The sequence below is a fragment of the Gymnoscopelus braueri genome (genome assembly GCF_963280865.1).
Source record: "Gymnoscopelus braueri genome assembly, chromosome: 2".
NCBI classification, from domain to species: Eukaryota; Metazoa; Chordata; class Actinopteri; order Myctophiformes; family Myctophidae; genus Gymnoscopelus; species Gymnoscopelus braueri.
Genome location: NC_137604.1, coordinates 28,876,027 through 28,903,097, shown reverse-complemented (window position 1 = coordinate 28,903,097; position 27,071 = coordinate 28,876,027). Strand labels below are relative to the sequence as shown.

The 27,071-nt window shown below is 40.9% G+C and overlaps 2 protein-coding genes across 3 annotated transcripts; one reads left to right on the top strand and one right to left on the bottom strand.

The window, feature by feature from the left end:
* The first annotated feature begins 4,009 nt into the window (after window positions 1-4,009).
* cisd2 (CDGSH iron sulfur domain 2) lies at window positions 4,010-13,186 on the top strand. The gene is made up of 3 exons (XM_080443407.1): window positions 4,010-4,238; window positions 7,909-8,123; window positions 10,027-13,186. The coding sequence occupies exons 1-3, from the start codon at window positions 4,136-4,138 to the stop codon at window positions 10,123-10,125; spliced, it is 417 nt and encodes a 138-aa protein (XP_080299533.1). The 5' UTR covers window positions 4,010-4,135; the 3' UTR covers window positions 10,126-13,186.
* On the bottom strand, window positions 13,051-26,817 carry LOC308096098 (sodium/hydrogen exchanger 9B2). Of its 2 annotated transcripts, none has more exons than XM_080443388.1 (13): window positions 26,542-26,817; window positions 24,973-25,258; window positions 23,909-24,113; window positions 22,917-23,087; window positions 20,579-20,721; window positions 20,199-20,326; window positions 19,735-19,910; window positions 17,899-18,005; window positions 17,248-17,397; window positions 16,019-16,127; window positions 14,751-14,887; window positions 14,140-14,323; window positions 13,051-13,184 (listed from the first exon to the last, which is right to left on the bottom strand). In XM_080443388.1, exons 2-13 carry the CDS (start codon window positions 25,114-25,116, stop codon window positions 13,123-13,125), a joined length of 1,716 nt encoding a protein of 571 aa, XP_080299514.1. In that variant the 5' UTR covers window positions 25,117-25,258; window positions 26,542-26,817; the 3' UTR covers window positions 13,051-13,122. The 2 variants fall into 2 exon arrangements, with proteins under 2 accessions (XP_080299514.1, XP_080299513.1); XM_080443387.1 differs by having other exon boundaries at window positions 13,054-13,184; window positions 14,095-14,323.
* Between the last annotated feature and the right edge of the window lie 254 nt (window positions 26,818-27,071).

Here is a 27,071-nt window from a genome sequence, read left to right as displayed (position 1 = left end):
AGCAGAAAAGCCCAAAACTTGTAGAAACACTGCTCTAAATATCAGGTTTACACATAAACTACAAGTTGCTGTTCACCATAACACAACACAAGAGGTCAAATGTAGGAATAGATCAGTTTATTTGACAAAAGAGGCAGTGTAAAACAACAGGTCAGAACACAGTTACTACGACATAACTGCATAGAAAAAAATGGCCAAAAGTGCCTATCTGAGCTGTTAAAATAATAGAGGAAAAAAAGCTTGTCAAAAATAGTAAAAAAAAGTGTGCTACTGTCCTTCAGACTATTCTTCAGGTGTCGGGTCGACCTGGCGGGGCGTGACAGGAATCACAGAGTTGAGGTGGGATAACTTCCTCAGCAACTGGCTGATGGAAATCGTCTGGTTTTCATAGTCCTTCCATAACTGGAACAGGTTGCGCTGTGTCTTCTTCGTCGTTCGTCGTTGATAGCGTCGTAGCTGATTCGCTGAGAGAAGATGCAGCTCGATCCTGATCCAATCAGCTTGAGCGTACAACAATGCCACAAGCGTGTACAATGGCAGATGTGCTCGTCCTCCTGCTGCTTTATTGAGTTTATTGTGCCAGCCTTCTACGTCATTGTTGGTTCTGATGGCGCGGTTGTAGACACACCAGCTGGTTGGCTTTGAGTATTGCTGGCAGCCATTTATCCAGGTGTTTCGGATGTAGTCAACAATAGGTTTTAGCTCTTCTTTAAACTCTTCTGTGCCAGATGATGCGAGCCGATTGAAAGCTCCTTCGATCTCATCAACGGGCAGATATGGTAGAGCAAAGAGTTTCTTGATGAACCTGTTGACATCTGGTTTGGTTTTATATGCCACTATCAAGCCTTTTAGCTGGACTGCACGCATCACAGCTTGGGCCCAATGGAAAGAACAGCCGTGCATCGTGGCATTTGGAAACACTTTGGCATCTTCCCATATGGCTGGTTCGAAATCTGTCACCATGTCCATTTCCACATTGTCCAGGTGTGGAGCAATGTTCTTGATGGCCTTGAACACAGCAACGTAGTCACGCTTCCTCCTCCTTGACATTAGCACAAATACCAGAGGGACTTGCTTGACAACCATGTCATCTTCATCCATTAGAAATCCATGAAGGCTGAAAAGCTGCGTGAACGGTTTCTTCACAACCCAAAAAGTTCCATCCATGAACACTTGCTTCACAGATCGGAGAAGCTCACGTTGTTGTTGTGTGGCAAAGATTAGATGACGAGCTGTGTCCTTTGTGATATCTTGCAGCAGAAAACCTGGGACTATGTGACCCAACTGCAGCTCGAAGTCGGTCTCGGTTGGGTCTTCAGGCCTTCTTTTCTGTCTGGTTAGATTTGCCACCCTGGCCAGATTCCTTGGGTTGACAATACACAGCGAATCAGTGGGCATGTCCTCTCTCAAAACAGTCTCCACGATGACTGCAGCTGACTGGTGGACATTCTCCAGCCCAATCTTCTTAACTTTCATGTAGATCTCTTCTGCTTGTTGCCTCTCCTAAGCAGAGATTTCCAAGCAGATATTTGACCATGAAGGCCTGATTATTGTAGTCATGAAAATGGAGGAAACACATTGAATCAGATGGTGTTTGCCAGGGTTGTGTCCAAACTTTTGGCCTGTACCGTAATACATACATAGACATACATACATACATACACACACACACACACTCACTCTCTCTCACACACACTCACTGTCTCTTTCTCTCTCTCTCTCTCTCTCTCTCACACACACACACACACACACACACACACACACACACACACACACACACACACACACACACACACACACACACACACACACACACACACACACACACACACACACACACACACACACACACACACACACAAAGAGTAAGGCATGAAAATGTACCAAAAGTAATATTTCTAAAAACTAAAGTTCTCAAACAATGCATGTGTGCAATGCAATGTTCTATAATGTTATCATTTATACCAGCAAAGTAGTAGGTAACTAAATATCCTAGGTAAAAATAGTGAAAAGTTTTTAATGCATGTTTTACAATAGTGAAATGTATATCTAATAGTAACTAAAGTTCAATAATGCTTACAATAGTGAAATGTATATCTAATAGTAACTAAAGTTCAATAATGCTTACCAAAAGCTTTTCTCACAAATGTGTTCACACAGAAAACAAAACATTATACCTGTGTTTTACCTTCACTGGAGTTTTTCTTCATTTTTCTTTGTTAAGTTAGTATTTGTTTGCATTATAAACACATTGATTATAAACACATTGGAATGTTCACTTTTCTGATGAAATCTACCTTGTATTTAAAGCACTTTAATTAGCTAAATGTAATTGAACAACATAATTTGACATTGGAATGTTCACTTTTCTGATGAAATCTACCTTGTATTTAAAGCACTTTAATTAGCTAAATATAATTGAACAACATAATTTGGTAATTCTATACCTTCAAAGAAAGAATTTTTCTTTTTTCTTTTTTTTTAAAACCATTTTTCACCATCACATTATGAAAGCATTCTGTGAAAATGGAAAGCTCACAAAGTTAAAAACCATTGGGGTGAGTTTTCCACAAAGTTAAAAACCATTGGGGTGAGTTTTCCGGAGTGAGTTTTCTCAGGTCCTGGGGTGAGTTTTCCTACCCCCGAAAATCTTGGGGGTGAGTTTTCCTACCCTGTGGGGTGAGTTTTCCGGAGTGAGTTTTCCTAGCAATGGGGTGAGTTGGTTTTGGAGTGAGTCTTCTTGATACCCATTTGTTGTACCCCTGGGAGAAATGTAGTTTGTAAAACTACAGCTACATAGTAAAAGTAGTTCAACTAGCCTACCTTTGAGAATCTAAAAGCTCTAAATTGAGAATGTAGCCTACATGTGGCGTGGGGTATATAAAATACAATATAATAATATCATGTCAGTATCGTGGTCATTAACATGTCAGTATCATGTCAGTATCATGGTCAATATCATGTCAGCATCATGGTCAGTAGCCTACCGGACCGGTATATCATGATTAATGTCAGTAACATGATCAGTATCATGATTCATGTCAGTATCATGGTAGTATCATGTCAGTATCATGGTCAGTATCCTGTCAGTATCATGATTCATGTCAGTATCATGGTCAGTATCATGTCAGCAGTCAGTATCATGGTAGTATCATGTCAGTATCATGGTCAGTATCATGTCAGCAGTCAGTATCATGGTAGTATCATGTCAGTATCATGGTCAGTATCATGTCAGCAGTCAGTATATGTCAGCAGTCTGTATCATGGTCAGTATCAGTATCATCATGTCAGTATGAAATTGGATAGGCGGTTCCATTTGGCCATTTGAAAACATCCTTGGCAACACTGAAAAGCCGCTCAACACTGGCTGGGACACCAGTGCTGGACTTCATGAATGCCTCTCATGATTTGTGTGCATGGGGTTCTCATCTTAAACAAGCTGCGTGCTTAATGAGAGTTCCAGTTTAGTAGACCTTGTATTGTGAATTTGTACTTCCATGTACTGTACTGTTATGTACTGTCATGTACTATTCTCATGTCTTACTAAATAAACTACATCAATCAATCAATCAATCTCGCATTTTGGGCAGAGATGTGAACTCACGTTGTGGGGACTAGCTTCAGGTCATCAACTCAACAAGTCTAGAGGAAAAGCACACACACACACACACACACACACACACTCACACACTCACACACTCACACCCACGCACACACACACACACACACACACACACACACACACACACACACACACACACACACACACACACACACACACACACACACACACACACACACACACACACACACACACACACACACACACACACACACACACACACACGCACACACACACACAAGCGCGCGCACCATTCCAAGGTTTCCGTCGTCCAATCAGATAGCACCAACTCTTCTAACGTTCATTGGGTAAACGCTCTGACGTCACTGGCCGCAGTTGCTCTTATTCTCCAACGGACGTTACGTTACGTAAGGCTATGTCCACGTCTCATCCAGGCCATCGTACGGAACAATCTCAAGATTTCACACCAAAATAAGCGCAATGACGTAGACGAGCCTCAGGAACTAATATCCAACTCAAATGTAAAAGTTGTCAGTATAGAACTGATTCACGATGGCGTTAGAAACTATCTCGAGGATTATTAAAGTCCAGCTTCCAGCCTACCTCAAGAAGCTTCCCCTCCCGGAGACCATCGGAGGATTCGCACGGTTAACAGGTACGAACAATGTTGTTACAATGTTGCAACGCTTGTCCTCTGATCTACTGGTCTGGACACAATGTATCAACGCTCTTTACCACTCATGTTTCTGTTTAAACTCTGCCGCCTGTTTAAAACACCGTCGTCTACTTTGTGCGTGTATTATCTGTTAAATATCCTCCTGTGTGATCTAAGTAAGTTAGTTTATTCTGGATAGACCAGGCATGCATGTCCGGGGACCTTCCCGTTTTCAAGCTGGGTGTCCCGAGAACCTTGGATCAAGACCATCATAGATGTTTTTTTTTTTGTTTTTTTTATCGATTCTGACATTCATTTGCAGATACGAAAGTAAAAGTCAGACTCGATTAAATACATCTATGATAGTCTTGATGATGGCTAGGTCTATCATCTTAGCTCTGGTCCATAGCGTTAGAAGGAGTTCTCACGCCAAGTTGGGGGCCCCTATAACCTGATGAAAACTTCTACGGTGCGCAGGCATTCATGTGCGCGTGCATGAATGTGCACGAGCGTGCGCGATCCATGCAGGTGCATGATCATGCGCGTGCGTGAATGTGTGCGTTCATTTAAGGCAGGGGGTCTTCAACGTTCTTCAGGCCAAGGACCCCTTAGCTGAAAGAGAGTTGAAGCAGGGACCCCCACTACATATTGTATAACAGATTAAACTTTTTCATATATCCTAGATAGCTTTATAGACTTGTTTGACAGCGCTGTGATTGTGAGTTGTGTTGGATTCATGTGTGTATTTTTCAAACATGTAGCCACTTAAACCCTCAATACATAGAAAACTTGCACCTGGTCTGCTCTTTTTCCTCTCTTCACCAAACCTCTTTGATCTGCTATTTTCAGCTAATGTTCCCCTAAGAATATGGATGCTAGGGTTGAAGTGGTTAATGTAAAAATTAGAAAGAACCCCTGTAGTATCTCTGAAGACCCCCTAGGGGTCCCAGACCTCCTCTGTTAAAGACCCCTATGGTCCAGTCCAGCTTTGGGTCTTTGAAACTGTATAAGCCTATCATCCTATGTCACCCCACCATGGTGGTGTCACATTAACACTCTTTACCAAACTTCATTTACTATGAACATTTTAAAAGAAGAATGGTCTGTGTGTGCACTGTGCACATGCAAAAACATGTTGGCCTACATGTTTGTTTGCTATTTGTTTTGCTGATGGTTGTAAAGACAACACACACACACACACACACACACACACACACACACACACACACACACACACACACACAAGGCAGCATGTGCATCAGTAGATTTGCATGCGTACCACACAGTGCCAGCTTTAGTCATCTCATAATTCCCTCCTTTAAATAATTAAAATTGCCATATTAGTTATTAATCTCTTGCAAAGTTGAATATAGTAGGCTATTTAGTCAATACGCTTGTCTGTCTTACTATTGAGTCATGTACTAGAAAAAAGCACTCTTCTGGCTTTTCCTTTCCTACGCTACGTGAAAGGCCCCCATCACACCAGACACTGCCGTGCCTCCTCCCACCTGTCCCCAACACCTTTGAGTGTAAATCTACAGCATGCCTATATATATATTGATTGTGTACATTGTATAGATGTAGTCAGCAATGTAGTTTTATTTTTGAAAAGCAGAAGTCATAAGAGAATATGTTGTGATGATGTGTTATTAAGGTATTACAAACATTTGTTTGAATGAATGACTTATAGATAGAGCAGGTCCTTGTAAACAATGTTTATTTCCTCATCTCCCACATATAAAAACTTGAAGACAGGAGCAGGAGTGTGCAGAGTGTATAGCCTGGATCCAGGCAAGTGATGTATACAATTTCAGAGCCATTGAGATAGCAGAGTTGCGTCAATGAGGGGTTAGAAACGCTACGAAGATGGCACAACTCTTGGTATCTCAATGGCTCTAGGCACCCTGCCATAGTGGCCAATATATGGGGCAAAAATCAGACATTATTGTTAAACATACAATTTCTGACAAAGCTCAATGTACCAAAAGTAGACGGTTGAACTGGCAGACCCATGAGGGATTGTTGTGCCAAGTTTGGAAGCAATTAACCAACTCGTGTGTTGTTGGCTCTTGGGTTATATATGTAGGAAGATATGAGGATTGTAACCATAGAACAGGAAATGAAGTCATTCAAGAGCTCACTGTGAGCTAGAGATAGGCCTACTGCTCTTGGACAGCAATACACTTCCCTCACATGTGTCCACACAGTAGGATTGCAGAGGGATTGCATACTGTAATGGAGGTGGTAATGCAAAACTATGACCTAAGGGAGAGAGGCTAGAGTTGACGTCAATAAAGTATAAGTAGGCATTATTGTTATGTGTACAATGTATTGTAAATAAAGGATAATTTGAGCTATTTTACACAAGCTGTTGGCTATTCTCATCTGGACAAGCTGAGGAGGCACTTCAGCTTGACCTTTTGGTAAACATATACCGGAACGTGTCAAATTCTGCCTATTAATAGCCCCAAAAACCAATGCTGAGTAATGTTCTCTGAACTGTGCTGTGACAAATGATGTAAGAAGGAACGTTGTTCATCATAAATGATGGGTCTCTGAGATCAGTTCCATTCATGCAGGGATGTCATTGCATCATAAAATTGTTTGAGACAACTTAAGGCATGTAAGGTTTTTGGAAACATAAAATGCTTGAATAATTGCTGTGCAAGGATTAATTTCAATGGCTTTGAAGTTAGAAGTTGCCTGAAGTGCTATTCGTATTTGAGTAATAGCCTAGTCACAAGTGTGATCCATACTAGCTTGTAATATGATTATAATATTATATTAATGTGATGATACTGTAATGCTATACATACTCAGTAGGCAGGATTCAAGTGCAGGCAAACAGTTTATTTTACTAAGTCCAAGCTGAGGTTCAAAAGAAAAGGGGAGAATAGAATTTGGCAACAAAAGTCAGAGTACAGAGTTATTTATGGGCAGAACCATGAGGGGAGGCAAGAATCTACCTGAAGCAAATTAGAACGATACTGCCTGAGGTGAACTGAAACAGTGGGGTATACAGTATACTGTAAAGGGAGTGGTTGATTATTACAAGGAGTGCTAATGAGGGACAGATGAGAGGAATGTGGAGTGACCAGGTCTCTGGGGGAAAAGATGTGAGGTGAGTAGGGAATGATTAGGACAGATTTGAGTGGTTAATACACTGGAGATGTGGATCTCTGGAATGAGAGCGACAGGCGTGGGCATGGGCATGACAAATACTTTGCCTTTCACATGGAAATAAATCTGTAATGAGATTACAAATGTCTCATTTTATTTGGCATCAAAAGCCATTTAATTAAATTATTTAAGTGATCATAAGAATATAATAAAAACTTCAAAGAACCTCACCCCACTCACAACTATCATTGTAACATAATATGACAATGGTTAATCCTCTGCAAGTCTGCATCACCAGAAATGTACTTGTCTCCGGGTCACAGGTCTGTGGTCGGTGACATTTTTCATACACAGTGATCATGCATCCTAAATTTGTGTAGCGTGTTCTACCGCCCTGTTCCTGTTCATGCACGTTGCTGGCCTGGGAAACATGACAGTGTTTGGGCAAGAACTTTCACGTTTAAATCTACCATTAGAATAAATCATAAAAAAAAGCTTTAACTTCTCTGTTTGTGTAAACATGTGTGCTTGTACTGTTTATCTTTCCTAGTGTCAGAGTGGCTCCGGTTGCTGCCTCTCTTGGGTATCCTTGCCTTGCTGGGCTACCTGACCATTCGACCCTTCCTGCCTAAGAAAAAGAAGCAGAGGGATAGCCTTATCAACCTGAAGATCCAGAAAGAGAACCCCAAAGTGGTTAATGAGATTGACATAGAGGACTTGAACAGCGCAAACGTCTGCTACTGTCGCTGCTGGCGCTCCAAAACTGTAAGTTCCACAGAACGTTAGATAGTGCATTAAAGTGTTCTTGCAATTGATTACATTGTTGGTCAATTCCACACTAATCTTGCCATTAGTGTGAAATATATTGGACAAAACTAGCAGAGGAGCTAAGGCCCCTATAGAACAAACCAAAACCATGTTTTTGTTGTTGTTTTTTTTCAGAACTGTAATGTCTAGTTATGTTAAATTGATACATACAAATATTTTACTGCCATGTTTATTTGGTTGGTGTTTGGTCCTCCCAAAAACCGAAAATGAAATGGAAATGTAGGCAAAAAAGACAGCATCTGCTTATCTCTTTTATCTATATTGACGAGAATGTCATTTTTTTTACATATTGTCCATACACAGTTATTTTATGAAATTAGTATTTTATCAACTAGTGCAATGCCCGTTGGGAACGATGCCTGTTGGCAACGCATGCCTCTCCGGTAAGGCAATATCCGTCAGAGATCTTAGTGCAGCACCCATTATAGTACTTGGAGCCAGGCCAGTCTATGATGTCAGTAGTACTATGTGACGAAATATTGATGACATCAGGGATCTCCATACATGGGCATAATATGGACAGACTGACAGAGAGACAGGCAGACAGATACAGAGATCTCCTATAATGGGCACACTGACCTGACACACACTCAGACAGACAGATACAGTGATATTTGGATTTTCAGTTCTGGACGACTGCCAGTCTGACTGAATTAGCTCTTTCTTGCATGTCGTCAGTAATATACGGTACACACTAAAAGTTTGAAGTCGACCGGTCGGATGGTGCTTTATGCGTGAGACAGACACACACACACATTCCAAGCTTGTCCCCCCGAACCCCTCCCCCCAGATCCCAGCTCCACGCCTCTGCGTTTACATTCACACATATCATCTCCCCACCCCCTCATCCATATTGAACCCCTCTCTCATAGTCTCATTCTTCTAGTTGCCATACAAAGTATGTGTTTAACACCTTGATACAGGCACTGACTCCTCAAGATTTGATGTAAACACCGAAGTGATACTTGGGCCTTTCAGTTCCTCCAATTACTTCTACAAGTTAGTGAAAGCAGTTGTTTTTCCTGTTTTGAAAGAAAGAAAACATTCTCATTGTATCAAGAGATTTCAGAGATTGTATTGATGGGCAACAAACCTCGTTTTGCCTGTAGAGTATGGCCATTGTGCATTAGGGCGGAAGCTGCAACTTGCATAATACAATAGCAACACAATGACATCAGGGTCATACATCATGATGACTCGTGGGTCTCTTGGAGAGGTCGATTGCATTTAGCACTATCCTGGTGTCTTTCTCTTCTTGGTCACTTATCAAGTCAAGGCTCTCAGTCTCCACTCTGTCCTTTTCGTTGATTTTGGTTTCTTGTGCATCTTCAAAACCTCTGGCCAATATGATCATCTGTTCCTCAGTTAGTCTATCTATGTGGAACAGAGCTGGTTAGGTAATTGCAAACAAAAGCAGAACGTGCAGCCTTGTTGCCACTGCTTTTCAAGTACCTCCTGTAATTTGGCACTTTGACCTGCATTGGTGCATTGGTCCTGCATCTCCAACACTGCTCCACATCTTGGTCCTTTACATAATACACACATAGGCCTCCTTTTTAGATTTGTTTCTTTGTAGCCCTTACTTTGTAGATTTGTAGCCTTAATATACTTTTTAGTATTTTTTAGTATTTACTTACATCCACTGATATTTGTATTGGATACTGATCGGGAGGCTGGGTGAAGGACTACTGTAAAAATGTAATATTCTGCTTAATTTAGAACTTGTGTTAACATTTCAAGGACATTTTGTATTCATTATTACTACAGTATTAAACCGCTTTAAATCAATAATGTACTGTATATTACTCTTACTAATATTGTGTTGAATTTCCTGTTTCAGTTTCCTGTTTGTGACAAGTCGCACATAAAGCACAATGAGTTAACTGGAGACAACGTGGGTCCACTCATACTCAAAAAGAAGATACACCAGTCTTTTTGATAATATAATACACCATTGCCACTACCTTCGCCTTCTTTTCTTATAAAAATGTTTGTTTTTTGTTTGTTTTTTGTTTGTTTAGAAAGGTTTGGTTTCTATATTTTCAGATGTTGATCAAAAATGCAGAATTCCAATTTTTAAGTGATCCTGCATAGTGCATACCATTTTGGTCACACTTGAAATCCAAGATTTCCCCAGTTCTGCATTGTAAAAATGTATTTTTATGTTCTTAAATGATAGTGAGTGTGCAATGACCTTGGGTTAAAACGTGTTACTGGTCCTTTCAGATGCTTTGTTCAATTATGTTTCTGTCTACATTGGTTCACTTGATGTTCAATAGCCATTTCTACTGTGGTTACAGAACTTTGCACTGTATTACTGGAGCTCTCAATTTAGGAGTCTTGGATTCAATCACCTGTTTGAAAACCATCTGGGACCACATTTAAGGAACTTTTTTTAAATTAATTGCCATGACATAATGGCATTTGTAGCAATGAAGTAACCTCACTAATGCAACCCCCTTAGAAAGGGAGTATGTTTGTAACGGTAACATTTGGTAACGGTTGAATAAAATGCGTAGAAATACATGGCCAACTTGCTTTAATTTGAATAGTAAAGTGCTGTCTGGTTTCAAGAATAAAATGCTTAGCATGACATAATACAAAATTCCAACCATAACGTACAATTAATGGATTTTATTTGATAAACCATTCAGTTCAGGGCTTTAGATCATTAAACTGTATTACATTTGTGTATTTTGTCAGCTGCCTCACTCATATTCTGGTTCATATCTCTTAGCTTGTCATGTGCTAAATTACTGTGCACACTCACAGGTCATGAAATATTCTTTTAAGTTATTGTGTGCATGGGAAACTTACTTAATATGTTGCAATGTTATGTTCATTACTTGTATTCAACTATTTGCCTTAAGACATTTCAACCACTGCACCCTTAAGCAGAATCCAATTATTACAAAATAGTTTTTCCTCAACATCAAAATGTGCCTGACTCCCCATGTGTTATCAACGTCAAAACAACTGTTAATTTGCCTTCCTGTTGAAATGATTACCCTCATTTATGAACACTATTGTATAAATGTCAGAATAATCTGTCAGATCTATATTTTCATAATGAACAATAATAAAGTCCTTTCGTTGCTCATCATATTTTGTAAGAGATAATGGTCTGGTTTATGTTCTTCAACCTTTTGAGAGACAAAGGAGAATTGCAACTCAATTAAATAACAGACTAGTAGCAGTGTTGGAGGCAAGTCCAGCACTGCCTCCAACACTGGTAATATAAATATAATTTAATATGACATGCAAATCTAACTGATAAATACAACTTAATTTAATGTACTGTAAATGAGATTGACGGCTATGTAGTGCTCAGGTTCAATATACGTACAGATTGCAAACACACAAATTATTCCATGTATTTTTAATAATTTATTGCTAAAAGATCTTTTTTGCTAAAAGATTTTCTTTATGTATAAAACTAAACAGAATTCTATTCACACCATCCAAAACTGCTAAAACAGGAGGCCTTATAATGCAATCAAAGACAAACAACTGAATTCACAATAGTTACACAATGTATCCAAACAATAAAATAGAAAAACATAAATTAAAATAAAAAATAACTGCTTGAATCATGTTGATAGTTTGATTTTACAGATTGTAGATTGTCAATCTTCAATGACTTATTGACCCAGTCTTCTTGGGAGGCCTTAACATCAGCCAGAGAAACTGAAGTAATCTTTCATGTATAGCTGGGCATTACATTTTGAACAAAACAGGTGTACACAATATGGCTCTCCTATGCTGTAAAAATAATGTCCATGTCATGTAAAAATAAATACTGCTAATATATAGTAAGGACGCATCTATTTATAAATAAACCATTTGATGAAATACTGCACTAATTGCAGAAGGCCTAATTGGCTAGATTTAGATTCAGTGTAACCAAGTGGAATATATGGCTACATTCATTACGATGCATTACGTTACGTTATCCCGCAAAGTACCACATCTAGGGCAAAATGCACTAGCTTTTTAAGTACATACTGTGTGTTATTTATTTGGTACACAAAGTCTCGAAACAACCCAGAGCTGCTGTGTGTAAGCAATAATGCACGACAAGGTGTCCTGATATACCTGTAGGAATGTAACACACAAGGCAGAGGTGAAGATCTCCATGACTTGAGTCGAGTTCCGTCCCGCCAAGTCCATTATTTTCATACATCAGATTCAGGACGGAGTGCATAATACAACGCTTATACAGTGGCCCCATTCCAAAGGGGGGGAAAGTGAGTTTGTGTTTATTTAAACACAAACCATAACAAACATTTACACTTTTATTTGGTAGACATTTATAACACATAAATAAATTAGTTCCAGAGTTGGTGGGGGATATATTGTATATTGACTGAGGGATTACCATATTATTGCAAACAACAGCAATAGCTTTTAAGTTAAATGAAATAAATTACCATAATTAAAAAGCTACAAAGTGCCTTTAAAACATTAAAAAGTGGAACTTTTGGTCTAAGGATGATGCTAGGAGAAAGGCTAGGGGAAAGGCACCAAAATCAATAGTGCCTATTAGATTATAAGATGTCTTGTGAGGAAATATGATTAATGATTGAGGGTGGCGTTGGGTAAAGGTCATGAGGTTTCTTGAGGTTGCATGCAGTTTAATGTATAGCGTTGATTTAATGATTAAACAGTTGACTGGAACTATGTTTGCGGTGTCTCGATATATGATTTTTAACAGATAGTATTTTGCATGGCCATGGTATAATGATGAAAAGATGTGTATTCCTGCAGAATGTCAAGCAGCAAGCACCAAGTCAAGCACCAAGAAGTGATTGTCAAAAAACACATAAAGAAACATAGGGGGCCACTATGTGGCTAGAAGATGCTCCACTATAACCACATGGTACAGTTACATGAAGGTCTGTGGTCTTTTTGTTTCACAGTTGATGATAGAATGGTGTCAGAGGGTACTTTCATAGGTTATGGGAGTCTCACTGTCACGTTCAGCTCCTGCTCCGGTCCCTGTATTTCAAGATGGTGGAGAAAAACAAATATTGCATCAATAGTAATGGCAGCACCAGCACCTATTGGCCTAACCAATCTAAAGCACTCTATTCTATGGGGGCTGTTGCAAATTTTGCAATAACCACAAAACTGCAGCCGTGTCATGATAAACACAGGGGAATGGAAAACAGCTGGTACAACCGTTTTGTCAACATTTTTATATAGGCCTACTTGTATAGTTCATAGTTTATAAATGTTTCATGACATTTTTTTTTATTGTTAAGCAAAATATATATTTCTATATATGTAGGTCTATTTAATATGATGAGGGTCAGAAGGAAAAGAGTCTCTTTGATTCCAGTCGATTGTGTGTTGTAATAAAAACAGTTCACTAGGCTTACAATCACACATGTAAAGGAAGGTACAGAAGTGTATAGGGGGTGGATGGTCTACTTTACAGACAAACAAAATCTCCAAATTCCTTATAACATGACATCACTTAATGTCCCGATTCTGTCCATGTTTTCTTAAAAATGGAAATCATAAGTCACTCACACATGCTGCACTCAATGCAATAATGACGCCATGCCACGACATGGCAAAAGGTTAATACAATATATTTTCAACTTTTTGCTGTCCCATGGATGTTAGTTGCTTTTTACTGCTTTGGAACAGTCATATCAAATGAAAATAATGGGACTTGCCAGAGCAGGGAGTGCAGACGTGATGACTGTTGGGAGACTGCTTAGTCATGTCATGTTAATTTAACATGTTTATAAAGGAAGGTAGGCCAAAACAAAAGGCTGATGAGACAAAGCTATCACAACGCTAGGGTGGGCAAGAGACTTTTACTAATCCAAAACATATTATGGAGAAAGGGAGAGTGTGTGGGGTCATCGTATCGTATTGTGCTGTGTTTTGTACCTACCTAAGAAAAAGGCTGATAAATTGTGTTTGACAGTGACTGGCTCACCCCAGGATTGGTTCTTTGGTTTCTGCAGCAAGTAAGGTCCAGAAAGGCCTATGAGGAGGGCTCCTATGGGGGCTGTGAGAAGGATGGACAGGACCGCCACAGTCAGCACATCCATGCCATACTTCTGCGATATCTCATCATCATTAGCCCTGGCCATGTCCAATGCTGTAGAGCCAATAGCTGCCTGAGGGTGGAAAGGAAACATGAAACAGAGTGTAATAAAATGTCAAACATTTTATTCAGGAAGTAGTTTTGACCAGGGGGTGCAGGGCACAACTGAACCTCTGTGAACGCACAATGGGAACGTTCCCGAGGATGTCCCAGACTTTATTACATTATATGAATAACGTGGCATCAATATTCATTCATTTTCAATGGCCACCCCCCAGCACCCCTAGTTATGCTATACTTAGATCATAGGCTAAAATAAAAATAAAAAGATTACCGTACTTATCTCACTGAAAGCTTTTCCTTAGCACATATTGTGTCAAACAGGATCAATATACAAAGACTTAATTAATATTAACTGGCTAGCCAATCCCAATAGCCGAGATTAAATTTTAATATTCAAGGAAATAATAATATGGACCATAGTCGATAAACTTCCAAACCTGGACAGTGGCCTTGGGCATCCATGCCAGGGAAATGAACACCTTCTCCTTGAAGTTGAAGCCCGCAAACAGCACACAGAGAAATGTGAAGAGAAGTCGAACCACCAGGGCAATAAGCAGAGAAGCTATGCCCAGACCTAAGACATAGGGACAAGAGGAGTCCAGTCATCATTTTATCCAAACAGATGAATGAAACACATGTGCCAACACTATAATAATCTTCAATGCAAGAATGGAAACAGTAATAGAGGTAATAGATTAAGTGTCTGCATACAGTGTGTTCTTTCTTCTTCTTCTTTTTTTCTTGGGGGGGGGGGGGGTCCTATTTTTATTAACAAAATGAAGGTTAGACGTCCCCAACTAAACAACGCCTACTTTAATCCGACCACATTAACCACATTATTCTATACTTGTCTATACTTGGCCCCCTCCTTTTTTCTCTCAACACTAAATCACTTCACGGAAAATAGCCTATCTACTAGCTTGTGAGTTGTGAGCATGTACATCTGCTATTATTCACTGCCTCTGCTAGTAGGCATTCATTACATTGAATTACATTTACATTGTTACTTAAAACGATGCCATTAATCATTAAAATGCACGAGGAGCACCTGTCCTCAAAGAGTTTGTTGCCACTGGGAGATGAAGAATAAACTTGTAAGGTAGGAAATTATTTTAGAACTTGCATTGCACTGTGTTGCTGTCATTAGCCTTTGGAAGAAGATGAAGAAGACTGAAGAAGTGCCCATAAAAAAGCAAAAATCTAGAATAATCTATTCTGAAATCGTAAAAAGATTTACCTCACTAAAATCTCCTGTGCAAATAAAATGTACAGGAAGAAAATACATAAAGCTGGACACTTGAAGCGATAGCATGAAAAAAAATCTTTATATAAACCTGGACAGTGCTTTCTAAATATTACGATATATCGTGATATAGATGTTTTGGTCCCACCCCTCCTATTGACCGACCAACCTACTTACCTATCTACCTACTTACCGACCTACCCATCCATCCATCTATATCTCTGTTATTTTGTGTACTATAATAAAATCCTGCCTCCTGTTATATCTGGCTCTTGCTTTAACAGGCCTTTATGACTATATGCACCCTTTACATTGTGAATATAAAAGAGAATCATTATGCCTTCCGTTGTGTGGTCATGTAAAGAGATTTGCATCCATACACAAATATGTGCATCTCCAACAATGGTAACACACAGACATCCTAAGATATCAGTCTATTTGTTTGCCTGTATATGAGCTTACCAACTGTGTTTCCCTCCAGCTGTGAGATTGTGATCTCTGCTCCTATCAGACCAAATAGTAGTGGCTGGAACACATCCCAGGCCATCCCCACAACTTCCTCCACAGCTTCCTACACAGTACACATACAAACACACACAGTTGGATCTTTGCAATAATAAATAAAGATGAGAACCCCTGCAGTAAGTAGGATCAGCACACAAGCTGACAAAACAACATTTGCACCATGCCTATCAGGGAGTACAAGTAAGTAACAGACCAATTAAAGCACAGCTGGACTCAATAGACATGGTCATGCGTGGATAGGAAGACTAAAGGTTGTTAGATTCGGTGTGGATGTAGGCTACTCATAACACAAACAGCAGTGGTGAAGGCCACTAAATTTCCACACTCACTCTGGGGCGCCGCATTGTTTATCGGCACTCTCGCCAGTAGTACCCCATTACTCAAAAAGCCCATAATAGTCACATATGTGATAAATAAGGGATATTAACAATTATTATTCGTTGTAACTTTGTTTTTATTTAGCATTTAGTAATGCTTCTATCAACTTACTACAGCTGTACTGCTAAACAAAACTTCACATTCCTGAGTATGGCTTTCAGAGTATTGCTGTAACCTTGACTTAAAAATATACACAAATGAACACTAGAATTATAATTAATAAGGCTCCTATTAAAATAAACGAGAGCGCGCTCTACTGGTGGACTGTTGTATTTAAAATGGTTTGGAACAGCTGAAGGCAATAGTTCACCATTTCGGAGATGTTTAGATTACTTAGTTTTTCTTTGTGATTTCAAAAGTGCAAAAAAAAAAAGATTTTGGCCCGGGGCCGCATTGAGTGACGGTGCGGGCCGCATGCGGGCCGCGGGCCGCCAGTTGCCCATCCCTGGCATACAGTATAGTAAGGTTGTCTTTCCTCCATATACACTAGGTAGGAGGACCAGTGACTAGAGAAAATACAGCAGACTCCATTGCCACAGATCAAATATGTAGTGGGCTTTTCACAACTGCTAATAAAATGTTCCTTTTCTGACATTCGAACCCTGTTGAAATGTGTTGGATTTCTGAAGGAAGCTAACAACAACTGACAACTAATATGAACTAGGAACTTGTTTTCATAGAGATAGAGACTACAGGAAGCTATAAGAGGAAGGGAAGGGAAATTCTGTGCTGGTATGTGGCTTTTCCTTTTGAATGTGTATGCATGTACAGCATGTGTTATTGCTGACCTTGTCTTTACCCCAGCCCAGGCCAGCCAGGAAAGCCAACACTAAGGTGCAGAGGCCTCCAGAACCGGGAAACCCTGCTTGGTTACTTCCAAACACGGCAAATACAGACAGGCCCAGCACCAAGAAGGAACGCTTCATCACCAAGTGTTTCTAGGAATAAAGTAAAACAAGAAAAAAAATCATTCCACAATATATAACAATACAATAATTGATTATACTGTATGTCCACAGGTGTGTGATTAGGTAGTTGATGACATCTGCAGTCTGCACAGTACGACTGATTTGTCAGAAACAGTTCAACTGAATTTTAATTAATATCAGCTTTTGAAATTAGCCGATCTACAAGCACACAACATCTCGCGCTGCGAGGCGTTGCGAGCTTGTAGATTGGCTAATTTCGGCTAATGTTCGCCTCAGAATAGGGATGCTATAGGGTTGAAGTGGTTAATGCAAAAAAAAAGCGGGAAAAGGGTTCCTATCACACACATATTTGGAGACCTCGCTGTAGTAACTCTGAGGACCCCCTAGGGGTCCCGGACCCCTTGTTGAAGACCCCTGGTGCATACTGTATGTCAATATAGACTTGGTTTTGACACGGTCTGGACAAATAATACTCAAACCAGCTAATGTAGTCGGGTAGAGCTCACATACTTGGTCACGACTGGGGAAATACTGGATGAGAAAGCCAAGGAGAAGCCCAGCAACCAGGCCTCCAGCCACCTCCAGGACGCCTCGCAGCAGGTTGTACCATGCGCTTCCTGAAGGGTTGAAAAGAGCAGCATGATGCATCATTAATAACAACTCAGTTTCTGTCCAGTGTGTGCAAGGCCGTGGGAATTAGGGGTGCGAAGGGTGCTGCAGCACCCGCGGCCGGTTGTAGCGGTAGAGGACCTGCAGGTTCACAGCTCTAAATAATAAACAAGTGGATCTTAGGCTCCATATTTTCAGTCCAGTTGGAAATTGAAAGAGGAGATACATTTATGATTTGGTCTTCATGTTGCAAACCAACATGCAACAGCACAAGAGCAACATGGCCACGCAAAAGATAATTTCTGATTCATTTATGAATCCATCAAAAAGGACAAGACCTAGACTAGAGGTTTCAGATTCAGAATCAACAACGGACAGCACACAGTGGTGATGATAGCAAAAGTTTTATAGATAATGTGTTTGTGCACACCTACTTTCTCTGGACAGTAAGTAGGATAGGAACAGTTACTGTTAAAAGAGTAGTCCCGCACACTCTTCACTTACATACAATTTTACTAATGCAACGTTTCGTTCATCCAACCTTCATCATGCATGATGATTATGGACTGACAGTTTTTCTACTCTTGTCTTGGTTGAGAACTGAGGAGCAGCATTTTCCAGAAACTGACCAACACATCTTTCACTCATGCTATGCATGCTGTACACAGAGACATCGCTGAACATGTTGTCGACACAACATGAGGACAAGTTTCATCAGTGTGAATCCTAAATGCAAGATTAGTTTTCAGTATCAGCATGAAGTAAAACCACTTTTCCATGCACTGCCACCTTACACCGTAGGCCTAAATGCATTAATGATCCCCGCCAAGCCGAACGGCCACAAATTGACCTCATAGTGGCGCTATAACAACCCACTTCATGTTTGGTCTATAACTCTTGAACCATAGGTCGTACAGTCCAATTGTTCCCCCCCCTGGATTCCTTGTTCCTTTTTCTGTTTTCACTTTTTGCTACTACTCCAATGGATTTTGTAAAAAAAAACATTATCTCTGGAGTCATGTGATCAAGATGTATCAGTCAGTGTTTTCATATTCCATTCGAATTGGCTATGATTGACTTCCAAAATGTGCAGGCCCTGCCCTGCAGGGTTAACAAAGGACTCCCTCTTACTGTATGTGTCTGAGAGCAATGCACCAAAGGCAAATCCCTTGTATGTGGTGAATGTGATCATAGTGGCAGCGGTGGCCTAGTGGTTAGAGGGGCGGCCTTGATACCGGAAGGTCCCTAGTTCGATTCCCCATTTCATCACATCAATCATGAATCACCGCTGAATAGCCCTTGAGCAAGGCTTCCATGCAGGGTCTGGCTGTAAATAAGTTTCGCACTTAGTCCAACACCCTGGGTAAACAACAAACTTTGCTTTGCTTATACTTGGCCAATAAACCGATTCTGACTTCTTCTTTTTTCTGTGTGTAGCCCTCATGAAAAAAGAAATAACAGTCGACTGTGCTTCAAGCCTGGAAACAATGACACTGTTTATCTCACAGGAGTGAGCCACTGACTCCCCCTGCTGAGCTTGTGACAAAGTTCATATCAGTGGGTTTTTTGGCATTTTGTCAATGCTGACTCTACTTCACTGAGGTCTGCTCTGCAGGAGGCCACTCCCCCAAGAGATAAACTGGTATTGAATTGCAGCCCTGCTTATATTTCAATGAACCGTCTCTTCTCACTCTCTCACATGGAAAAAACACAAAGACAACTCCTCCTCCTGCTCACCTGTGGCAAAGGCCATGCCCATGCACGTGGTGAAACCAGTGATGGCAAGGATGTCATCGAAGCTGCCTGCCGCCATAAGGAGGGTGGGGATGCCTTGCTCCAAACCGTAGCCGTCCTTCTGGAGCATCAGCATGGAGGGAACCACCACGGCCGGAGACACGGCACCAAGCACAAAACTACAGGGTTGAACACACACTTCATTCATTCATTCATTTAACCACTAAGCACAATATAGTTTGTCGTAAGACGAATATCTTTGAAATGTTCTATTAATAGTTATATAAACTATAATGACGCATGCCCAAAATAGGGACACCACTGTTAATGTGGCTAACTGATTAACTGATTAACTGAGTAACTTACTCTGTGCAGAGTACGTACTAAAGCACATGGCAACACAAGAGTGTGTCATTCACTAGAAAGGAGAAGTAGAAAAGAGAGTGTCAGCGTAATGTTGTATTTACCCCAGGATGAAGCCCCACACCCAGGGCAGGCCCATGAGGAAATGAGAAACCACGGCTACGACGGAGGCCTCTACCAAGCAGGGCCCCATTGCCACGCGTACGCAAACACCCTTTAATTTCTTCAGAGCCTGAGAACACATACAAATACTTCATTTACCAGCACATAAGATTCAAGATCCTTTGTTGTTACATCTTATGTGCTAGCACACAAGAGTCATTTTGGGGGTTTTGGTTCCTCAACACAGCTTTGTAGCAGCATTACTAAAACAATCAAAAAAATATATAATAGCAGCAATAATAAATAATAATAATTATCACTTAAAATTTGCTTTGGGGGAGGGGACTATGAAAGCAACATTTCCACTCCAAATCTGACATACCGAGGGATCCAATCCCAGGCCGGCTCTTGCCAGAATGACAGCCAGGGCAATGTTCCTCAGGGAGGCGGACCATCGGTAGTCGATATACACAGCCTCCGTTACCACGGGGATGTTCCTCAGCAGGAAGCCCATCAGCAGCATTCCTGTAGTGTATCAAAGAGGGAGGGAGAGGACAGGTGATACTTTTGCAACAACACAGGTGTTTGTTCTTCAGGCTCTCTCTCACACAGCCGGAGAGCCAGTGTAACTTTCACTTGTCTGTTGTCTGGTAACATGTAGCTGCTCAAAAATGAACTGCCCTGTTGAGGAGGATAACATGTACTCAAGACTCAAATGTCTGTTAATGTTAAAGTGTGAGCACTGATACCAGTTGCCATGTCCTCAACAGGAAAAATGTCAGTGTTAACTGTGTAAAGTGTGTAAACTGATACGAACTTTTAAGAAACCTTTTACGATCAAGGCAGTGATGTTATGGATTCTCAATATGTCATATTTAATGGGCTTGAAATCTAAACAAAACAGACATGGCGAAATGGAAGATGGAGTAAAAATGTGAGACTAATCTTAACCAACGGGCAGGTCAAAGTAAACTTTCTGTACTAGATAAAAAGCCCAATTCTTTAGACCATTTATTTTCAAACTCTGAGGCGCCAGAGCATTGCCAGGGAGGCATGAAGAAACACCATGATGATATATGGATGCATTAAAAGAAAGGGGTTAAGGTACAGTACAGCTGGTACAGATGATCAACTAGACATTACTGTAGTTAGGCCCGCTGTCACGTGACAATGGTTGTGACGGGTGGTATTATCTACAAAACGTTTGGCTAAACCAACAATGGAACGAGGAGCACTTCTTTCTAATTTCCAACTCAGCTACTGCGCACTCTCGTGCTCATTCATCTTCCGTTACTCTGCATACGTGTGTAAACTTAAACTTGGCAGTGGCACAACTCTTAGGAGCATGTTGACTTCATGCTGAACTGTAACTTCCTGCATTTAAGTAGTTACATTTATTATATTTTGTGTGATTGTGATGTTGGTGGGGGGACAGTTGCCTGAGTTTTGTCTGAGTGGAGGCCAACTGTCTCATTGAAAACCGCTGCTCTAGGCAGTCTTTGCCAAAAAACTATTGCAAAGTGAGGTTCAAGTTTCAGGTCCAGCACATCTTTGATTCCCATCTTAGTGATGCAGTTGGTTGCTTATTCTGGGGCTCAGTGCAAAATGTAACATGGTAAATGTTAATGAAAAAGAGGAGTCCTTCATACCATCTTCTAGTGAAATCTATTTTTACAAATATCCACTGAATAATGCTTGCTGGAACCCTATCAGTTTGGGTAAACAGGGAATATTTAACTTGGGCATGGCCAGGGCATGAATTCAGATTCTTATCATTATACAAATTGTATTTTGTCATCCTTTTCCACATTTGGTGATAACTTGTTATTCAAATAATATTACATTTTTGGTCTAAAAAACTATTGTAACTTGTCCAATTTAGAAGGACAATTATCTTTTAGGCTGATAAAATAACATCAATCTAATACATACATTATGTTGATAAAATAATTAATGTTTGTGTTTGATGGAATCAGAGATTAATCAGTAAGTACTTTTCTCCCACCTTTGTTAGCATACTATCACACCCTTATGATATCACAGAGGAGAGTAGTCAGTTAGCCTGATGCTAATTTTGACCAAATTAATAAATATTGTGAAGATATGCTGTTTTGAGTATAACTAGAGGTTCGGGCGGCCCTCCTCACACCTACGTCTTACTGCTGATCTGTATCTGTAAGTCCCTAGTCCCTTTTATGCCCATAGATGGAGTACCCTGATGTCATCAGTATATGCCCATATATACATTTGTGTGCCCCTCCATAACACACTCCATATTTTGGCATAGCTGCACTGGGAACTCCTTAAATAGTTATGGCTGAGTCATAGTGACATGAGTGTGATGACATGGTCCGCCGGTCCTCCCATTAGCCAATTTTAATATAGGAAGGATTTGGAAGGATGTTGATCTACAGATACATTTATTTACCAGCAGGCTGGACTGAACCAGTAAACTATCTCCTCTGAAACCTGTTATTCCTCTCACTGCTGCTGTGAAAAGTACAGCGGCATCTGTGGAAAACGATAGCTCGTCTAAGTGTTTATAGTAATTTCTAGTAGTTTGGAATTGGGGGTAGTCTATTCTACCTTGATCATAATGTATACCAGCTCTAAACAATGACCAATGTTATGCCCAAATTCAAATTCAATAAAGATAAGCAAGAAGACAATATCACACTAACATCCTCACGTAACATCCTTGCCAGTCATCTGAACCTTACCGAGAAGTGGGGGAAAGGGTGGAAGTTTAGGCAAACGTATGAGGCCCACCAGTTTGCCTCCAGTGACTGCACAGATGAAAACCATTGTGATGCCAAATAAGTTGCCTTTCGGGAGACACTCCTTCCCTGTGATTGACCACACCACTCCAAACAGCACACCAGCCAAAAGAACTAGATGAAGGGAGAGATTAGGGAGAGCATTATCCATTTGACATTGTACTTCTTGCAATTGGTTCATTGTAACACAGGAATTCAGGAATCGCAGTGGCTCCTGAACTGGCTGTTTCATACCAACAATACATCACATGGACAGTCAAAGCCAAGTGGAGCCTGTCAGTTATAACACTAAAATGCTTGTATGACTCCAAACTCCAAGATCCAGAGCTTGTAGAAAGGTGGGAACAAATGGCAGAACTGCTAAATGTTACACAGTGATGACCCCTTAAATCACTTACATGAGAATTCCAGGCCCTTATCCCATAGTAACCAGCTCAGCCAAGGAGGTCGGGGTTCAATCCCCGGCAGAGTCATACCAAAGACTATAAAGGTGGTACCCAATGCCTCCCTACTTGGCACTCAGCATCAAAAGTGTCAGCCCCAAAACACACTCGCCCCCATTTCTTTCGCGGACCGCTCGCACCCATCGGTTCTTGTTTCGTTTTTACTGTGGTTAAGGTTAGGCATAAGTTTAGGGTTAGGCATAGTTTTACTGAGGTTACGTTTAGGAATACCTGGTGGCGACCGTACTAGCATGATGTCCAGGGGGTGAACTGTACATCAAGCTGCCTCACATGCTATGGCAACAAGATATTGTCCTGAGCTATGGGCCACATGGAAGGCTACTTTACTTACTTATTCTATAGTAACACTCCCTAACAAAAAATCCTGCCTGAAACAAGTTGAAACAAGTTGGCAAGACAACAATGCTAATGTAGCAGAGCATCATATTTTCAGATACAATATTGTATAGTCTTCCTCTGCACTGTGCCTACCTTTGGTGACAAGGGAGGCAAAGAGGCCTCTTGGTGGACATGGGCAAAACTTGCGGATCAGCGGACAGCAGACCACTGGTGGTTCTGTGTTGGTGCCTGCATCCGCCATAGCAGCATTGCGAGGAAGGAAGTAGGTGGTCTCCTCGGTGACATTTGGAGTAGAGCAGCGACGGACCACCACCTGGATCTGGTTCGGACTCAGGTGCTGGAGTAGGAGAATGGATGTTTTGTCAATTACTAACATTAGTTGTCCACCCCAGACACTTTTGCCCTCGCTTACACCACTTTTAAATGCACATCGTGTTGCTGAACGCTAAATATCCCACAATAAGTTCTTTTAGATGGCTTCAGGTGACTTACATTATAAATAAAACAACAGATACCACAATTTAGTAAAATGCACGTGGTCATTATCATCACTCAACTACAATAGCCTAGATGCTGAGCAGCCTCATGAAATTAGCATCAATAATGCATTGTCATGACAAATCTACAGAATCCAAAATGTCACAATAACAAAACAACGCTTTGCTTGTGGAAAAACATCTGAGCAATGATAAGAATGGTTCCTTAGGAAGCTTTCCACACCCGCATGAAGTGACTTGCCCTGTTGACATAAGGTTAGAGCACAGACTACTACTGTTGGTCAGCAGATTACACAGTTATACAGACGTATCAATTGGATACGAACAAGATATGAACATTACAACACACGCATACAGTATATGAACTGTGTGGTATCCTGAACGTTCTCTGTAGCCTTGGTAAAGGCAATAGTTCAAAGTCTAGAATTAAGATATAAACGTAATACCCTATGAACTGTATAGTATCCTGAACATCCTGTTGCCTTGGTCAAAGCAATGGCTCAAAGTCTAGAATCTCCCCATATTTTACGGATATTTTTGTTATATATATGTTCACAAAATGCACTTAAATGTCTAGCAAGGAAAAAAAAAATTTAAATTATTTTTTTTATAAACTTTATTGAAGCACACCCCTTGTCGAAGTCCAGATTGAAGTCCCTCAAGACTGACCTGCCAGATAAGCACAATGGTACTACTTACATCTACATGGTTAGCACTAGCAGCAGTCGTAGCAGCTCCTTCCCCTGCCGGACTGGGAGCGGGACTGGGCAGTAGTGGACTGGGCAGTGGGCTTGGTGCAGGACTGGCCTCAGGTGTAGCTGATTTGGTCTGGGTGTCCTCCATGGCATTTAGCTCAAGTATTTCTGGTCCTCTTGTGCTTCTAACACAGCAAACCCACTAAAGGGGTGTGGTTGGCCATCTATATGGGCTGTTCCTTCAAGGTTGTACAAAAGGCTCTGGCCACAAGCTCCTATTCATATATCACCTGTTTATCAGCGGGGAAAATAGAATTAAGAATAACACTGCAGGTGCCGGTGATAAAACAAGAATAACACCGCAGGTGCCGGCGATAAAACTGGCATCTGACAAACACGCCATAGAGTGAGTGATGCATTAGTAGTTTACTTAAAACATAGGCCTATGTCCCAAAGGCAAACATTTCAGTCAAGGTTAAGGTTATTGACCCACTAGGAGAGAGTGTGCAAAGCAGATTGTGAATGTGAAAATGTGCTTTAAATAAATGAGTTGTCCATTGCCATAGTGGTCTTGTAGTTAGCCACGTAGCCAATTATTTCAAGGCAAATAGAATGCAATATACCTTATTGGATAAGTTACAATAGCATTCTACCAGTGGTGGAAAAGTTTTTACTTAAGTAAAAGTATCAACACTACGATAGAAAATAAATATTTGCCTCTGAGATGTAGTGGAGTTGAAGTAAAAGTACAGAAAATTGGAAATACTCCTAAAACAAATACCTCAAAATTGTACTTATAAGCACAGTACTTGAGTAAATGTACTTAGTTACTTTCCAACACTTCGTGCTACAGCTTCCATTTGTCAACAATTAAGGGTCACTCAATGCAAGGGTAATTCAATTCACGTGCGGTCTCTTTATTCACGTGTGGTTGTCTGACTGGTGGCATGGCACGGTGCCCACTGGGCCCACAGTGGGCAGTGGGCACCATGCCACACAGGCCACCATGTCTGTCCTGCGGGCTGAGGGCACACGGGCAGCCAGCAGCCATAAACATGGGTGCCAGCAGACAGACAGCAGTCAGTCAACGTATAGACTTAAAACCACCAGGTGTCATGTTTTGACAGCAGTTAGCAGCAAAGCAACAGACGCTGGCTAATCCCATTGTGGAGGAAGGGACCCTCATCTAATCAATGCTTTACAGCGCCACCATATGCCACTTATTACCGAGCTAATAACTCAACCGTTGTCCTAAGCTAGCAGCCATGCTGACTGTTAGCATTAACGTCCATTCACGTCTTCAATGAATTCTACTTCTTGCTGTAGCTATACTGTACCATCATGAAATAAAGGCTCGTCTTGTTGTCTTCCTGGTTCCATTCATCGACAACACGTTGTAAAACAAAAAAAACCGACACAGGTAACTACTACACTTGGGATAGATGGCTAATAATACACACATTACCATTATCCATTAATACCCAGTTATACGGACCACAGCCCAGCGACAAAACACACAATGACTAACGTAAGGGAATGTCCGTACTGCTAATTGTGTTCAAATGTAACTCACCCTCGTCGTAAATGACATGTCATCCCACATTCATTTAGATCCGTGACACACAGGACAGCACAGCGGCGGTGCTTCGGTTGTTCAGGCAGTTTAAACGAGTGGGAATGAGTGGGATTAGAGGTGATTCAAAGCTGTCCCGTTCCTTTCAGGGGCCGCGCGCATCCTTCAAAGGACAGGCGTGTCTGTCCTTGTCCCTCCATAGACTGTCTGGTCTGTGTCTGGGAGTCCATCCAGACAAATGTTGGAACAAGCGTCTGCCTGTGTGCGTGCGTTCATGCATGTAGCCTACATACAGTTTGTGGAAGTGCAACTACGGTGTGATGGGGACAGTGGTGGAAAGTAACAAGTACATTTACTCAAGTAGTTTTTTTTGTTTTACTTTACTGGAGTATTTCCAATTTTCAGTACTTTACTTCTACTCCACTACATCTCAAAGGCAAATATTGTACTTTTACTCCCCTACAATTATTTGAAAACTGTACTGTTACTTGATTTTGATTACAAAACCACTTCAGACCTACAGTATATAC

What these genes read in the sequence shown, in the direction of transcription:
- cisd2 (XM_080443407.1), top strand. Translation starts at nt 4,136, where the DNA reads ATGGCGTTAGAAACTATCTCGAGGATTATTAAAGTCCAGCTTCCAGCC. An exon ending in AGGATTCGCACGGTTAACAG is followed by an intron (nt 4,239 to 7,908) that starts GTACGAACAATG and finishes TATCTTTCCTAG; the next exon opens with TGTCAGAGTGGCTCCGGTTG. An exon ending in GCTGCTGGCGCTCCAAAACT is followed by an intron (nt 8,124 to 10,026) that starts GTAAGTTCCACA and finishes TTCCTGTTTCAG; the next exon opens with TTTCCTGTTTGTGACAAGTC.
- LOC308096098 (XM_080443387.1), bottom strand. Translation starts at nt 25,116, where the DNA reads ATGGAGGACACCCAGACCAAATCAGCTACACCTGAGGCCAGTCCTGCA. An exon ending in GGGCATGGCCTTTGCCACAG is followed by an intron (nt 18,006 to 19,734) that starts GTGAGCAGGAGG and finishes TCAACCCTTCAG; the next exon opens with GAAGCGCATGGTACAACCTG. An exon ending in ATTTCCCCAGTCGTGACCAA is followed by an intron (nt 17,398 to 17,898) that starts GTATGTGAGCTC and finishes CTTTATTCCTAG; the next exon opens with AAACACTTGGTGATGAAGCG.